At 36.3% G+C, this 18,484-nt stretch overlaps 2 protein-coding genes across 4 annotated transcripts in view; one reads left to right on the top strand and one right to left on the bottom strand.

Moving 5' to 3' along the window:
- LOC126744869 (uncharacterized) overlaps positions 1 to 18,484 on the bottom strand; it is a 539,903-nt gene that overhangs the window by 122,206 nt on the left and 399,213 nt on the right. The gene's annotated exons all lie outside the window — the stretch shown is intronic.
- LOC126744872 (uncharacterized) lies at positions 101 to 2,009 on the top strand. The gene is made up of 2 exons (XM_050452439.1): positions 101 to 207; positions 261 to 2,009. The coding sequence occupies exon 2, from the start codon at positions 281 to 283 to the stop codon at positions 1,562 to 1,564; it is 1,284 nt and encodes a 427-aa protein (XP_050308396.1). The 5' UTR covers positions 101 to 207; positions 261 to 280; the 3' UTR covers positions 1,565 to 2,009.

Here is an 18,484-nt window from a genome sequence, read left to right as displayed (position 1 = left end):
CTTTGGTCCGTATCTTTGTGAAACGCTCGAATATCTGCCCCCCACCTATAGTATCTTCCTAAAATAGAATATTCCTCAGTTTCGTTTCGGTGACCATCGCTGCCGGACGCTTAAAATTTTTTTGTATGCTATTGTTTTTGGCTGGGTAAAATTTACCCATAGCGCGAGCGGTTACGTTCCAGTTTTTAAGTGTTTTGTTACCAACAGGTAAGTGTTTTTTTATTATTTAGGTGATGTCTGCATTGACATATTTTTTGCAGGCATAATATTATTCTAACAAATGGACAAAAAAACTGAAGATCAGTTGCTAAAATGGTACGACAATTTAGAAAGTGACCAAGGCGAAGATATTCTAGGAGGTCAGGAAACAGATGAAGAAGATGATCTACACATTAGTGATCACGACTCGGCTTCAGAGGAGGATCCTTTTGAAGAAAATGAAGCAATAATGAACATACCTGATGATATTTTCCTTTCCAATTTTGTGCGGCACTATGTCGGACGTGACGGAACTAAATGGAATAAAGATCGACCAAGTCAAAATGTGCGGACGCCTAAACACAATAAGGTAACTGATCGACACAAACCAGGAGTACGTCCTGAAGCGAAGCATGCAAAGGCGCCTCTAGAATCTCTTAGTCTTTTTTTATCTAATGATTTGCTTCAAAAAATTGTAGATTACTCCAACATTTACATTGATAAAATTAAACGCCAGTACTCACGTGGACGAGATGCTTTACATACAAATTTACATGAAATAAAAGCCGTTATCGGGCTTTTGTACCTGGCTGGAGTTGCTAAGTCGTCACATGTCAACATATACGATTTATGGGCAACTGATGGTATGGGTTTGGATATATTTCCTGCTGTGATGTCGATATCTCGATTTAAATTTTTGATGAGATGTCTGCGTTTCGACAATATTTTGGATCGCCAAGAGCGAAAATTAGAAGACAAATTAGCTCCAGTTCGTGACATGTTTGAAGATTTTGTCCAAAAATGTCAAAACATGTACACCGTATCAGAGAATGTGACAACAGACGAAATGTTAGAAGCCTTCCGTGGGCGTTGTGGGTTTCGGCAATATATCAAAAATAAACCGGCCCGTTACGGAATAAAAATTTTTGCCATGGTTGATTCAAAAAACTTGTATACATCTAATTTGGAAATATATGCAGATAAACAGCCTCCGGGACCATACTATCTTGATAATTCGGCATTTGAAGTAGTGAAGAGGTTGGTTTTTCCCATTTCAGGTATAGGACGTAACGTGACCATGGATAATTGGTTCACTAGCGTTCCTTTATCCGAAGAGTTAATGAAAAACCATAACCTTACCATGGTAGGTACAATAAGGAAAAATAAAAGAGAAATACCAGTTGAATTTTGCTCTAAAAAGAAGAAGTCTGAAATTCCTTGTAATACGTTTGGTTTCAAAAATTATATAACTTTGGTTTCGCATACATCACCAAAAAAAAATTGGTTTTACTACTCTCGACAATGCACCATGATGATGAAATTATTACTTACTACAACAAGACAAAAGGCGTTGTTGATGTTATAGATGAAATGAAAGGATCCTACAATGTTTCCCGAAAAACCAATCGTTGGCCACTTGTAATTTTTTTTCAGTGCTAAATAATGCCCCAATAAATGCGCAAGTAATTTATGCAGAAAATGTGGGCAATACTGTGGTAAGAAGAAAGTTTCTGAAGGAGTTGATGCTTTCTTTTTGTCAAGAACACATGAAAAACAGAGCAGCAATCACTACGTTGCCAAGAGACTTACTCCAAAAAATAAGGAAATATGCTGGAATTGAAACAATCGATAACGTTCAAATAGCAACTGGTATCAGAGGAAGATGTGCCAACTGTACAAACAAAAAAAGACAGAAAAACTACAATTTGTTGCTACAGTTGCAAAATTTATATTTGTCGAGAGCATCAATACTGTTTTTGTGAAAATTGTGCAAAAAAAAAATTTTCTTAGATTATAAGTTGAAAATATAACGTATCTATAATTTAACTTTATGCTAATATTAAAGTTTTTGTGTATTTAGTTAGTTCTATTTACTTATATTACCTGAAGGTTTAATAAATATTTGAAAAACCTATTTGTTAAATATGGGTAAATTTTACCCATCTCAACCTCTCCCTACAGAAAAAATTTATGATTTTAACCTCTGTAGGGTTAATTGTTGTAGTGACTTAAACTAAATATTTCACATTCTCACGGGTTTTGTCATCTGAAAGAAACAAAAAAAAACAGACATGTGGTTGTTTTTTAAGTTTGCTTAACCATGTGTTACCACACGATCCACGCCCGTCTCGTCGTGACAGGCATTCAAAAAACATAAAACTATAGCGAACATACATAAATCGAAAGTATACAGACAATCGGTTTTTAAATAAATCAAAAACCCGACCTCGGTGTCCCACTGTAAGAACATAAATAATGTTTTCAGTAAATTTAATGGGCACTGTTGATTTTAAATACCACTTGTGCTGACCTGATTTTTCGTTTAATAATTACGGACGGGGCAACCGTAACCAGTCGAAAGATAATAATTCATTGGTACTTTATATTTTCACTTTTCTGCTCTGGATAGAATACGCCATAAATATTGATATGTATAAACCATATTGTGTTGACCTTGATAATTTATGCCATTTTTAATAACTCCCACTTTGATTGTAATTTAATTTAACTCGTCTCTTAAGAGCTTCAAGAAAATATGACAAAAGCAAACAAAACAAACCGAATAACGTCAAACAAGATCAATATCAAAACTAAATAATAGTAGCTTTCACTATTAATAACATTCCCTTATTAATAACCCCCCACTCCCAAACAACACACGGTAGTTAAATAAACGTTTATTTTTGGTTTACACCAAGTGTGCATTTTTGGTTGAACTTCAACTACAATATATACATACAGTGTGGTGACTTTAACTGGAATAAATTCAATTAAAACTAATTCAAATTTATCTCACAAAATTCCTGAGACCCGTCGATTTTTGTTTATTTTTTTTCACATTTCAAGATAGTTTTTGTATTTTTTCACCTACAGGGGGGGTCCAAATTAACTTAAACATTTTTTTTCAAATGGAAAGCCACCTTTTTTAAACTCTCATTGAAAAGAGCCCTTTTTCTTGATTAAATTGCCCTATTTACTTTTGTGATTATTTAAAGGAGAAATACGAAAAAAAAATAAAAACCATTAAATTATTAAAAGTTGCGTCTAATGTATAAGATGCTCAAAATGAGATTTGTTTCAAACTTGTTGGCAAAGCCCAAGACGATAATAAAATTCGTTTCTGACATTTTTTAACACTTCTGGAGATATTTGTCGGATTTCTTGCCTAATACGTTCTTTGAGTTCGTCTAGGTTTCCTGGTTTGCTCATATAAATTTGACTTTTCAAATGTCCCCACAGAAAAAAATCAAGTGGGGTGAGATCGGGAGAATGTGCCGGCCACTCGATTGCACCCCTTTTACCAATCCATCCGTTTGGAAAATTGTCATCTAAATACTGGCGTACATTACGGGCATAATGTGGGGGAGCACCATCTTGTTGCATCCAGATTCTTTCATCATACAACTCTGGATCGAACTGACTCGGATATAAGGCACGTAAGACTGGAACTAGTTCATGTTCAAGAAATTCTAGATATCTTTCCCCAGTTAAAGTATCATTGAAGAATATGGGCCCTATAACTTGTCTGCCAATTATGCCAGCCCAAACATTAGTTTTCGGGGGATATTGTGTATTAGTTTCCCTTACCCAGTGTGGGTTCTCGTCAGACCAGTAGCAACAATTCTGCTTATTAACATGGCCATTTAGGGTGAATGTAGCCTCATCGGAAAAAATGATCCACTCCGAAGATATGCGATTTTCATTAATGGCGTTCATCATTAATTCACAGAACTGAACTCTGCGATCTCGATCGTCTTCCAATAACTCTTGAACGGGTTGCAATTTATAAGGTCGTTTGTTTGCACTTTTTAAAACTTTTAGCACAGATTTACGATGAATAGAGTTTTCGCGAGCTACTCTTCTGGCTGCAGTTACCGGATTTTCTTCCATCGCTAACAATACATTTAATTGGGTGTTTTCATCGATTTTAGAAGACCTTTGTCTTGAAACATCCCTCACGTGCCCAACTTCTCGAAATCTGCTTTCGATTTTACTAACCGTACCTTGGTTAATAGGTGGCAAATCTGGATATTTCTGCCTAAATAAGTGGACAATCTAGCTGAGTACGACTTCTGTCCCCATAACCAATCATCATTAAGATTTCAATCTTGTGGGATTCGGATAAATAAGGCATTTTTCAATATAAGTTAACTTATTTAACAACTGGTTAAAATTCCCTTTAACAGTGACACTACAACAATGTCAGGAAATGTCTCGATACCAATAAAATAAACAAACACGCCAAAAATTTACCAACACAAAATATTTGGAGACTTTTAATAATTTAATGGTTTTTATTTTTTTTTTCGTATTTCTCCTTTAGATAATCACAAAAGTAAATAGGGCAATTTAATCAAGAAAAAGGGCTCTTTTGAATGAGAGTTTAAAAAAAGTAGCTTTTCATTTAAAAAAAAAAAGTTTGGGTTAATTTGGACCCCCCCCTGTAGGTGAAAAAATACAAAAACTATCTTGAAATGTGAAAAAAAATAAACAAAAATCGACGGGTCTTAGGAATTTTGCGAGATAAAATTTGATTATTCCAGTTAAAGTCACCACACTGTATATGATATACGTATGATCAACAAGTTTCGCCTTGGTGGATGTGTTAAAGAACCTGGTTGGTGCCTGTGAGAAGGAGCAGTACGTTGCTGCAATGTTTTATGATCTCTCGGAGGCGTTCGACTGTATTTCCCATCGAATCCTGATGGACAAACTAAGATTCTATTGTCTAAAAGGAAGTTTTTTAGTAGCCTAATTAAAGTTTTTCCTTTTTCTGCATTGCTGCAGGCCTTTCATCTACTAGTCAATTACCATCTATAGCATTCTTACATGAGGGCATTCCAGGAAATGGGCTCGTGTTTTCGCTCCTGACACTGGCTCTTCGGATTGTTGTAGGTTAGATCCCGTGAGGATGCTTAAAAAAGTTTTACTGAGCTTGGGATGCAGTCAAGGTATATTTTTGATTGACTTCTATTTGCCTACAGGAATGTTGCTTGGTATACTACAAAATTGATAACGATGAGAGCCACTCATGGTTTACGCTTCAAAATTCTTAATTGTTTAAATTTCTGTTTTTAACCAATAGTCCGCTATCTTCAAATATCAGTTACTAGAATTGTATTAAGAAATGTTAATTTTGTATAGAGCGTCACATTTTCCACTAACCCTACTCTTACCCCCCCTCCCCCTCACCCACCCCACACAACTTACCAGGAAGAAATTGTATCGAATTATATATCGAATAATTGTATCGACTGTAGAGTAGCTAATACAGCTAGATTGCGCCACTTATGCATACTTAGTTAATAAATTGATTTGTAAATAATGTTTGTAACTTTATATAGGTAATATAAGACATTATTATTATTTATTTTTGCCTTGCGGCAATCACACTCCCGTTTTACGGGGAACATTCACTTATCCCAGATATCTAAGATATCAAAAGGATTAAGCTCTGAGGAGACCCTTTCCAGGTTGTCGGGCCCTGGATGGTGTTCGGTCTTCTGTATCCATGAACTTTCTGACTTTCTGCTGTCCCCAGTAGCACCGCTTTTTGCATGTTTTTGTAGTGGTGCTCACTAAGTCCCAGTTGTTTGAGGTTCTCTACAAGGGTTTTTGGTATAAGTCCAGTTGACGAGATTATTATCGGAATTGTTTGAACATGCTCCATCTCCCATTGCCGTCTGATTTGCCCTTCAAGATCTCGATATTTGATGATCTTTTCGTTGTATTTTCCTTGGAGGTTATTGTTATTAGGTATAGCAACGTCAATCAGCGTGGTTTTCCTTAGTCGCTTATCCACCAGGATAAGATCTGGTCTATTGTTGACAGTTCTTTGGTCGTTGAGAACAGTTCGGTCCCAGTACAATTTATACTCGCCATTTTCAAGAACTGGCTCTAAAGTATAATTGTAATATGGAACTTTGTCCGTCCTCAAGAGGTTCAGTTTAACTGCAAGTTCTTGGTGCAGTATTTTTCCCACGCAGTCATGACGTGCCTTATACTCAGTTTGGGCAAACGTTTGACATCCTCCCGTTATTATTATTATTATTATTGTTTTCCAAAATAATACGCATGAATAACAGCCGGTTTCGTTGATAATATCCCATCTAATAACACAGTAGTTTGTTTATTATTATTTAAATTTGATATAATTATATATATGTATATTAATAAATATTTAATACAAAAATAGTGCAATTATATTGGATATTATGGGCAATGCGAGTGATTTTTCAATAGAATTTCTAGTCTTTCTTGTTCCTGTCAGGTCAGGGTTGTGTTGATGAACAACATGGAGAAAATATAAATTCAATATTTAATTTAATAATACTGTTTATTTAAATTTGATATAATTTTATATATAAATATTTAGTATAAAAACAGCGTTATTAGATTGGATAATATAGACGAAAAACAGTGATTTTTCAGAAGAATTTTATCAAATATTTGAGGTGTAGAAATCGAGTTTGGAAACTAGAAACGTAAATGTGCGTGTCAATTTTTTAAATGCCATAATTTTCTCCCTTTTGTAAATAGAATAGTAAATGATACACGTATATTCTACAGTTTAATAAATATACCATGACCATATACGGTTAATAAATATATCAAAACCAAAAATTTACTAAAAACTCAAGTCTATAATATATGATGTGTTGCTTGGGCTATATTAAAGGAATTTTACCTTTCATTTTATAGTTAACCTTTTCTTCTCTAAAGAATAATATACGACTAACAATAAAATAACGAACAACACGGATATAAACTAACTGTATATATGAAGAACGGCTGTTATATTCGACCTTTGGCCTCCGAACATGCCAAGTTAATATCGTCGCTAACCTTTCAAGAAGTATATTACTTCGCGCTGCTTCTAAAAATCGCGTGGAACATAAATTTACTTAATTTAATGTTATAGGTCTAATATAGAGATTGGTATTACGAACATTGATGCTAGTTTATTGCTTTCGTACTAAACTGAAGTTCAGAAAGCAGGGTATGCTTCTGATTTATTTAGGTCAAATTTATATTTGTATACGAGGTGTGGTCGAAAAGTAATGAGCCTGGTAACATATTACTGCGCTGTTGTTCTTGATACAGCATGTGTATTAGTACCCTCCCAAGTCCCAACTAAAGCTCTGCGACCGAAGTTGTTATAAACTAACCGAATTCAACAAACGAATCCTGAACGAATCCCAAAAACCCAAATGGAAGCTACATCAATTCTGGGAAAAAAACTGAGAAAGAAAAATCTGTTGCTTAGCACTCACCTTCATCTAATTAGTGGAAATTGGATCCATGAAAATTCCCTTCCAAACCCGGGTTACCAAAATACGAGGACACGACCCCCAATGACTATAGAATATACGTATATCATATATTATTCCGTTTACAAAAGAGAGAAACTTTCGGCATTTAAAAAAATTGACACGGGATTTACATATCTAGTCTTTAAACTCGAGTTACACCTCAAATATTTCATGAAATTTTTTGTTCATACTATCCAATCTAATAACGCTGTTTTTATATAAAATATTTATATATACAATTATATCAAATTTAAATAAATAAACTGTGTAATTATTAATTATATATATTGGTCTTTTCCTTAGACTGGACATTGGTTAAATTTAGCAACTTTAAAAGATCTGGGGACCCTAGCTGTTCTAAAAATCAAATTAGTTATATGAGAAAACAATGAGATTTTTTATTTTAATTACGAAGCTTACTTTACTTTAACTCAGCATAATCGAAAATCAATAATAGATAAGGTTAGAAAAAGTTGCATTGAAACAAAATTGTATTAATTTGATCAACTTAAATCTGTGTCTTTGAGTTGTCATGAGTTTGCCTCTATCTTGTGAAAATGCGTATGAGCTTGACAACAGAGAATCGGTGAATATGTTTGTAAACAAAATATCCTCCTTGCCCACATGTTGAACTCAAACAAAGTTGTTGTTTACTAATCTAGTCTTTTAATCTTCTAGGCCTCTATTTTATTCCGCTAAGGCTGATTCTCGCTCCTACTAGTGCGTCTTATGATGTTAAGTCCTCATAAAACGATGAGAATATTACAATGTTAAGTGATATAAGACGTTTTCCATTACGTATTTGGTATCAGAGGAAGTACTAAACTTGATTGCGTGTGAAGTATTTTAATATTACTAATATTTGTTACAGGTTAAAATTGGCATTTTATACTCTTTATTAAAAGCACTGATTACAGTTATATTTTCAAAATAGATATTTTACAAATATTAATGATTGATACTAGTAATGCCCTCTCTGTAATAGCCTCCCAAGTAACCCATAGTTCTGTTCTCTAGCCATTTCAAATTACAGTATTTTTTTTTAAGGACATTTCAAATTACAGTTTTTTTTTTAAGGACACATTTAGTTTTGTACATTTCAGCTTCATATTGTACTGGTTGTTAATGAAATTTTATTTATACTCTTGGTTTTCTGGACTAAAGAAATATTTTAGAATTTAAATTATATCCCATATTGATTATTCCATACTTTATTTAATTATTTTATAACGAATAATTATTAATTGGGCATGTACAATTATTGTGTATGTTGTACTGTTCATAGTACAATATCTGATTTTGGCTTGACCATACCAGATATGCTGGTTGATTTTACTCGGACTGACCAATCTAATTTTTGTCTCTTTTTATCTAATGTAAATATTAGTTTTCTTGGAAGATAGCAAGAAGTTGCTGGTCTAGGCAAAATCGAAATTGATTGTCATAGTGACACATATTTTCATTGCCAACTTCCTTGGCCCATAAATTTAGTTATTTATTTTTTATAAAAGGTTTTATGGTACTTATAAAAAAAGTTCGATTGGCAATACACTTTGTGCGTGATTGCCTAAATACGGGTTTGACCTCTGCGGTCGTTCCTTTTCCCAGACCGCCGTCATGAAGTGAAGAGTGCTTTAGTTCTTTTTGAAATTCGTGTGAATTTTACCCATATGGGGATATAATTGACTAAATGTGGTGAGAGTAAATCAACTTTTTGGGCGTAATGCTGTAATTTGTTGTTTTGTTGAATTTACTGGCCTTTATGGCGATTTAAAACCTAATAATTTTTCACGTGCCCTCGAACATCGGCAAAATAGCGGTTCTGATTGGCATTGGCAGGGGACAATTTAATTAGCAAGTAGGTATTCTTGAATTTATCGTTTATACTGATAGTATAGGGTTGTTTTTTTCTTTTGGCTACTAGAGCTACATAACATGGATTTTGGATGGATTTTTTTTTGGACGGACCTGATTTCTTCATGCCCCATGGTGCTTCCGTTTTGGGGTTATGTACTCTACTGGCTCTAATCTAGAGGAGGTTTTGAGCAACTGTGAGCTAACGTCTAACCTAGACCACTACCAGAGCTTGGCTTGGCGTATTGTGAAGTGGAAGAGGTGAAGCTTGGAAGCCTGCAGTTTTTCTTTGACTGAGAATTGGATGTCTGGGAGAATCTCGAATCTGAAGTAGTCTGCTGTGTGTGGAGCTAAGTGACACAACATAACATTTTTTTATTCACTTATTTTATTTTTTTTTATTATCACAACTTTTATCTTTTGAGTTGAGATACATACATATATTACTTTACAATCTGAGCGGGGTGAAGCCGAATTGTGGTGGTTAGGGGATGTAATTATTTTTCTCATTCAAAGGCTGGATATATTTATATTATTCTGATAATCCAAGGACCCACCACTGTCGACTGTACTTTGTCTCAAAAGTTTATTTAAAATTTTATTGACATTATTTAATCTATGCTATTTTATTATTGAATATTACTGATAAGAGTACATATATGTGTGACAAGGGACTCCTGTGAGGTAAGACGCAGCCGGCTTCGTAGTACTACGAGTATATATATATACTTGGGTTATATTATTTATTTTCAGACTACTCCTAAGATCTCAAATTTTCTCAGATTAGCTAGTAAATATTAGAGTAAACTAATAAAAGGGTAATTTTAAGTGGGGAAGCTTCAACAGTTAGGGTTGTTATTTTTTTTTGCTTAGGTCAATGTCCGTGGCGGGATATACCAGGCCATGTAAATTATTAGTTTAATTTGAATTGAAGCTTCTTCCCCAAAAGGTTTGGGTGTAACATAATTTATTTTATTTTGACAACCACACTTTGATTGTGTATTTTTTTTGTGTGATGTTGTGGTTCCTTATTACCAACTTAAATAATTATTCCTCTTAACGATAAATAACATAACATAATTCTCTGTGATAATCAAGACTTAAATAAATTGTTATTTTCTGTTGTTATTATGTTTTTCACTTGAGTTGAGTAGGTTGGAATATCATAGGTAATTTGGAAACAATAGTGTATACTGACTTGACTTTGATTTTGTTTTCCAAGTTTCGTTTTGAACTTGCCTAAATACATTTTGATAAATATTGGGCGTCCTTTGGGATTATATAAAACCCAAAACTTGGTGGCGCCATACTGATTTTGACATTTAATTGGGTAACTCTTGGGTAGCTACTACCTAAGAAATTTTGGTTCCTTTGGTTGAGAAAGAAGCTAGAACCCACATCGGCTTGAGCTAGCAGCATTGTGAAGGATTCCTTCTCTGGGCGTTTCAGGTAAGAGGGGTTACGTTCCTCCGGGCATCAAACAACTTTTGGAGACCCTCTTAAGGCCATAAACCTTTCACTATTTTTAGTACTTCTTTTCTTTTGATTAACTTGGCATTCCATTTCATTGCGTCATTGAATTTTTTTAGAAAAAAAAATTATAACATATTTCAAATAAGCCTAATACAGGATGGCCCATCGAAAACGTACCGCAAGGCATTGCAAAGTGGGAAAAAACTTTTTTGCAAAATCCAAAAATACGACAAGTATGTTTGTCAGGGGGACAACTTTTGACGTAAAAACCATTTCAAAAAACTCAACCCCCTAATTTTTTTCAAATGGGACGGGGAGTTAAGTGGTACCTTTTTAAAAGGGCCTTCTCATTCCCTATACAACGCTGTTTAGTTTTTAAAAATCGAGTCACTCGTTCAAAAAATATGGGCTCTTGAAAGTTAATCAATAATGTGTGATGAAAAAGGCAAAAAGCGATTTAATGCTACCATGTTAATCAAGTAAATGCTCGAAGTGCTGTCCGCCAACATTCATACAGTAATACAAATTATCTTCAAACCGTTGCCGAACGTTTAGAACCATTTCCGGTGTCACTTCGTGATATACGTTAATAATTCTTCTTCGCAACTCTTCTAATGTAGCAGGTAGAGTTTTGAAACCTACAGATTTTATGTGTCCCCACAAGAAAAAATCTAGAGGATTTAAGTCGGGTGACCGAGGTGGCCACTCAATTACGCCCGTTCGTCCTATCCAGCGTCCTGGAAATCTGTCGTTTAAATAGTTGCGTACATTTAGTGAGAAATGTGGAGGAGCTCCGTCTTGCTGGAAACTCAATTTCTGTTCATTGTATGCGCGGTCCTCTTCTATGATATTTGTTAGAGCTGGGTCGACGGCATTTTGTACCAAATTCTTACTACATATCGCCTGTTAAATTTTCAGGGTGGAAAAAAGAGCCCACAATGAAATTTCCAAAAATACCAGTTCATACATTTCACTTCTGGGAGTGCTGTGTGTGTGTGTTTTGGTAGAAAATCCTTGGATTGCTGTCAGCCCAATAACGGCAATTTTGGCGATTTACTAAACCATTTGAAAGAAAGAACACACATTAAATATGAAATGATCATTGTTTAACGCTCGCTCACTCATAACCGCAAAACTGCAAGTGACGTTAAAAGTCATCTTCAATCAATTCTTGCACTAAGCGAATTTTATAGGGATGGAACTTGTATTTCTTCAATTTCCCTTGGACACTTAATCGAGACACACCCGTTGCAATGGCCAATTATCTTGTACTTAGCGTACAATCCATTGCAACTTCCCCAATACTGCAATCTCCATAGCTTCATGAAACCCTGAATTTTCAATATTCCTCTGTTTGTTGTGAACTGAACCTGTTTCGCGAAACTTTGAAACCAATTCCCGAACAATTTTCCCAGAGAGATGTTTCTCAGGATGCCATTGATTAAATAAATCCTCGACCCGGTTTCCACACTCATTGTTTTTAAAAAAAGCTGAATAATCTCTACTCTTTCTGAATAACATAACCCATAACTGAACATAACCCTTTCTGACTCATTCACATCACACACAATAACTAATTGGCATGTGTCAAACGAACCCTCCTTTTCAGACCATCAGTCTATTTTGTTTGATTTAGAGGCAAAAATATGTCACTCAGAAGAGACGAGAATACCAAAACTTACCAATTGGGACTCCTATGTAGAGGGTCTCTGTCTGAGTTTAGATGAAACTCCTACCGATTTAAACACAATTGAAGAACTAGAAGATTCATCTAACAATCTAATCAACGCAATTAGTAACTCCTTTGAGAACAGCTGTCCCGTAAAACAGAAGGCTATCCGAAGGGACGTGCCTTGGTGGAACGAAGAACTCGGACGTTTGAAACGAGAAGTCAGGAAACTGTTTAACAAAGCAAAAATTACTGGAGACTGGGCGCACTACAAAGCAGCCCTCACCGTGTACAACAAAGAACTTAGAAAATCAAAAAGGAAATCATGGAAGCAGTTCTGCGAGGGAAAAGTTCCCAGCAAAACGTCTGCAAAAAATCCTTTCAAAAAATCATTCGAACGGAATTGGTCTACTAAAAAAGCCAAGCGGTGAATACTGTAACGATAAAAAAAAAGCCTAGAGGTACTTCTTCAGACTCACTTCCCGGGATCGCAGATTATTGAAGATAACCAGAACCAGTCAAACCTCCAAAACGAAGGGCTTCAAAACCCAAACGGGAGAAGTAAAAGGCTGGCAAGCAAAATCCTCACAACTAACAGAATCAAATGGGCAATCGAAAGCTTTAAGCCCTACAAATCTCCAGGCAAAGATGGAATTTTCCCAGCTCTGCTACAAAGAGGTTATGAGATACTAAAAGTACATCTACAAAAAATCTTTAAAGCCAGCCTCATTTTAGGACACGTACAACTAGCTTGGAGAGAGGCTAATGTAATATTCATACCAAAAACGAGGCGTCGTCCTGAAAACGAAGCAAACTGTTATCGCCCGATTAGTCTAACCTCCTTTCTTCTAAAAACAATGGAGAAAGCAATCGACCAATACATAAGAAGCGTAACTCTTTCTAGAACACCGCTCCACCCTAGACAATTTGCCTACCAAGCAGGCAAATCTACAATAAGTGCACTGCACTGCCTCGTAAGAGACATAGAAAAGTCAAACGACTGCAAAGAAATTGCTCTTACTGCATTCATTGACATAGAGGGAGCATTCGACAATACCTCACACCTGTCCATAACAAAAGCCTTGCAAGACTGGGGGGTGGAGGCCCCCATCGTAAAGTGGACAGGATCAATGCTCAAGCACCGCTCCATCACAGCAGAAATAAATGGAGCGACAGCAACAGTAACCACAGTAAAAGGATGTCCCCAAGGAGGGGTTCTGTCACCTCTACTGTGGACATTAGTAATAAACAAAATTCTTAACATATTAAGTAGATCCGGATTCACAGTTCTAGGCTACGCAGGTGACCTGGTAATAATAGTTAGGGGCAAGCACGAGGGCGTAATATCGAATCGAATGCAAAGTGCCCTAAATACTATACAAAACTGGGGCGAAACTGAAGGATTATCTTTAAATCCTAGAAAAACAATTTTAGTGCCGTTTACCAGAAGAAGGAAGCTAGAACTCAGAGCACCTATATTAAACGGAACTCAGCTAACATTTTCTAACGAGGTGAAATACCTGGGGGTTACCTTGGACCACAAACTAACTTGGAACAATCATCTAGACAAGACCATTTCCAAAGCCATAGTGGCAATCTGGACATGCCGCAAACTCGTTGGCAAGACATGGGGGCTAAAACCGAAAATGGTATACTGGATCTACCAAACAGTCATTAAGCCCATCATCACATACGCTTCGCTGGTATGGTGGCCGAAGACCAAACAAACAACCGCACAGACCAAATTAAACAAAGTCCAAAGGCTGATATGTCTAGGAATAACCGGGGCAATGTCTACTTGTCCTACCACAGCCTTAGAGACACTGCTAAACATGCCTCCACTTCACATAAGCGTGAAAAAAGAGGCAATTAACAGTGCTCACAGGCTTTTCCAAACCGGCAAATTCAAGCCTGGGGATTTAAGTAGTCACCTGCGCATCCTCGAAGAAATTAAACTGGAAAATGCCAGCAAACCACGTGACCACATAACGGCCATGCTGGATCTAGAAATTCCATTCGAAGTGATCCTAGATGATCGCCAATCATGGGAGAAAAAAGAAGTACCAAAAGCCGACAATGCATCGCTATGGTACACAGACGGTTCCAAACTAACAGAGGGAGCAGGACTGGGCGTGTCAGGCCCTAACATTAAGATCTCAAAGTCACTGGGCAAATACCCTAACATCTTTCAAGCTGAAGTGCTTGCCATAGACATATGTGCAGAAGAGTGCATCAACCAAGGCCTCCAAAGAAAACACATATTTATACTATCAGACAGCCAAGCTGCTCTAAAGGCCCTGAAAGCTTTTAAATGTGATTCAAAGCTAGTCTGGGAGTGCAAAAAAAGGGGCTCGATCGCCTTGCAAAAAAAGGGGCTCAAACACCATACTATGGTCCAGAGCCATACTGTGGTTTAATGAAGACCCACATCACCGAAGACCTAAACAGGTGGGAAAAAGAACAATTGCTGTCGCACTGGAGAAGAGCACCAGGACTAAGACAGGCAAAAAAGTTTATAACCACTTCTAGAAAAAGAGCTGAACAGCTCCTAGACATGAACAGATCAGACATCAGAACAGCAGTCGGACTCCTAACCGGTCATTGCCCAGTGAAATATCACCCAAAGGCAATAGGTATAACAGAGGACGACCAATGTAGATTCTGCAGCAATGCCACAGAAACAGCAGAACACCTGCTCTGTGAATGCCCGACCCAACTCTGCAAGAGGCTCAAGTACCTGGAAGGGGTACAACCAACACCTCAAGAAGTGGGACAACTACCTCCCAAAAATATAGCTTTGTACGGCAGAAGTCTAAGACTTTTTGAGACAAACTAAGACAAGTAGAGTTATGCACAAAATATCTCACAGGTAGCAGTGCTGAGCGGCGGATCAGCCGAAACGACTCCCTTCTCAATCTACAATCTACACCTTAATTGACAATAAATTTAAAGATTCAACAATTTTTAAACACTTTAACCACAAAAAAGGTGTCTAGTAAAATTACTTGACCTAATTTAAACGTGAAGAAAGAAACCGGATATTTTTATTCACTAAATGTGCCTAAAGAGTTTGCCGCAAAAACGACACGTTCATTTAAAAGACAAAAAATTGTTTCTCGCATTCTTATCATTTGTTTAAGTGAAATGATTAAATTACTGTTTCGACTTAAAGATATGTTCTATGTTCACTCTCGGTTCAGTCTCACTCTCTCAATAAATTTTAATCGTTTCACATTATTGTTCAACTTTCAAGGGCTCATATTATTTCTTGAACGAGTGACTCGATTTTTAAAAACTAAGCAGCGTTGTATAGGTAATGACAAGATATTTTTAAGGAGGTACCACTTGACCCTCTGTCCCATTTGAAAAAAATTAGGGGATGTCGCCCCCGCTTAGGGGGCTGAGTTTTTTGAAATGGTATTTACGTCAAAAGTTTTCCCTCTGACAAAAATACTTGACATATTTTTGGATTTTGCCGAAAAGTTTTTTCTCACCCTATAATGCCTTGCGGTACGTTTTCGATGGGCCCTCCTGTATATGAATCATATATACACACATCGGAAAAGTCTAAGGATATTTTTATAGAATAATATAATTATAAAAAAAGAATTTTTTTGGTGATCAATTTAAATCAAATTTGAAGATTGGCTCATCCTGTAGATTTCTGTGAGACAAACAGAATCTTAACACTGATAACAAATATTTTAGGAATTTTTTCACAAAACAGAAAAAACCATGGTTTTTATATTGCAATAAATATTCTGGTAGTCTCGATTTCGTTCATGATACAGAGTTACTGCTTTGCAGAGTCAATAAAAAAATTGTGTTTTATCATGGAACGACGTCATTTAACTTTGGACGAGATGAATAGAGCTGTAAGACTTCTTCAAGGAGGCATGCAGCAAATTGATGTAGCTGAGCGTCTAGAAGTCTCTCAGAGCGTTATAAGTCGATTGTGGCGGCGTTTTCGTAAAACTGGAAATCCAGCTGAACAACATCCAGGACGTGACCGCGCTACGACAGCTGCTCAAGATAGATTTTTAGTTTTAACTGCTAGAAGGCAACCTAACATTACAGCTCCTGAATTGGTTATCAACTTGCAGAGAGCACACAATATTACCGTATGCCGTGATACTATAAGAAATCGTCTCCATGAAGCCAACCTTCACAATCGAAGGCCACTTAGATGTCCACCTCTTTCCAGAGGCAATCGCACTGCGAGATTAGAATGGTGCCAAGAATATCAAAACTGGAATGAACATGATTGGGCTACAGTTTTATTCACCGACGAATCCAGATTTGGATTTCATCCAGATTCACGTCGAGTGAGGGTATGGAGACGATCTGGAAATGCAGAACGGTTAAGACATGTCCAGGAAGTGTATACATACAGAGGGGGTACAATTATGGTATGGGCTGGAATAATGATGGGCGGTAGAACCGACCTCGTTTTTCCAGATCGCTTCCTTACAGCTCAGCAGTACATCAATACCATTCTGCAACCTGTTGTTCGTACGTTTGCTGGCGCTGTTGGCCAAAACTTCCACCTAATGCATGATAATGCGCGTGCACATGTCGCACGCGTAGTGAGAGACTGGTTGGAGAACGAGGGGATTGATGTATTGCCATGGCCAGCACAATCTCCTGACCTTAATCCAATTGAGCATGTATGGGATATGCTCCAACGAAGAATGTCTCCACAGATGGGTGACATTTACACTGCCTTTCGTTTCCGGGAGCGACTGATAGCGGAATGGGCAAACTTACCCCAACAAAACATCGACAACGTTATTTTGTCTATGAACAATAGATGTCGAGCCGTCATAAACCAGCGTGGAGGTTATACTTTGTACTAATTTGCGTTTTTTATCAAGATTTTTTTTTGTATCTAATTTAAAAAAAAATTTTTTTTTCATTATACAAAACAATAAATTTTTAAAGAAATTTTAGACTTTTTTTTTAATTTTAGTTATAGGCAGTTCTTTATTTTTGTAATTTTGGTTATTTTTTTAGTATTGTAAAAGAGTCTTAATTACTATAATTCGGCTATTATTTATCCAGAACAATTCAAAAAAAAAAGGTCAATTTATAAAAATATCCCTAGACTTTTCCGATGTGTGTAGATTAACATTACGAAGTTCTTTGAGGTTTGGTTTATATCTATCTATACGTGATCCCGAATATAATTAATACTTGTGAAATTCTGTCATTGTGGTCCCTTTTAAAAAACAGGTCGGCAAATCGTAAAAATATAATTTACAGTAAACGAAAGGCGCTTGGTTCTTAAGACTCAATTACGGTGTTTTCTTTCTCCACCGTAAATTCAATTTTCCATCATAAAAGTTTGATTACGCTACGGCGCGATGGCAGTGAAGGCGTTCCAACCCCCTCGTTAGGCTTTATTATGAAAAGCCTTAAATAATTTCGAATAAGCGACTGAATCTTAAATACCGTGTTTTTGTTATTCCCGTCCGCCGTCGTCGTTTATTTATTAAGCCGAAGGTTAATCATCCTTTCTCGTTAAACCTGGTGAATTACTAAATAAAAATTACGAGAATTAGTACTATTGTTACCTTTCCCAATTAGTTGTATTTAATAATTATATTTTTCGGTTCTCAAAGAACTTTTTTTGTGCTGATTATTTCTAGTTTAGCAGTGAATTCAAACTTAACTAATTACGAGGTCTGGCTATTAAATAACGAGGCTGCGCGCCTAGAGGGCTCTCTAGATGGGTGGGGAAAAAACGAGTAGTGCGTTGGATATCTAGATATCTTGTCTATGCACGTACCAAAACACGTTTTCGTCACTATTATAGTATTCGTGCAGTAGCGGTTTGAAGCGAACGTGTTTTTTTCTCGTGCCGAAAACCATGTGTGACGAAAAACAAAAGCAACGCATCAATCTTAAATTTCTCGTTAAATTGAAAAAAACTCCGACTGAGTGCTATAAATTGTTGCAAGAGGCCTATGGGGAAAAT

The sequence above is a fragment of the Anthonomus grandis genome, chromosome 15 (genome assembly GCF_022605725.1).
Source record: "Anthonomus grandis grandis chromosome 15, icAntGran1.3, whole genome shotgun sequence".
NCBI lineage: Eukaryota > Metazoa > Arthropoda > Insecta > Coleoptera > Curculionidae > Anthonomus > Anthonomus grandis.
The sequence above is the reverse complement of the archived record's forward strand: the minus strand, read 5'-3'. Positions and strand labels throughout refer to the sequence as shown.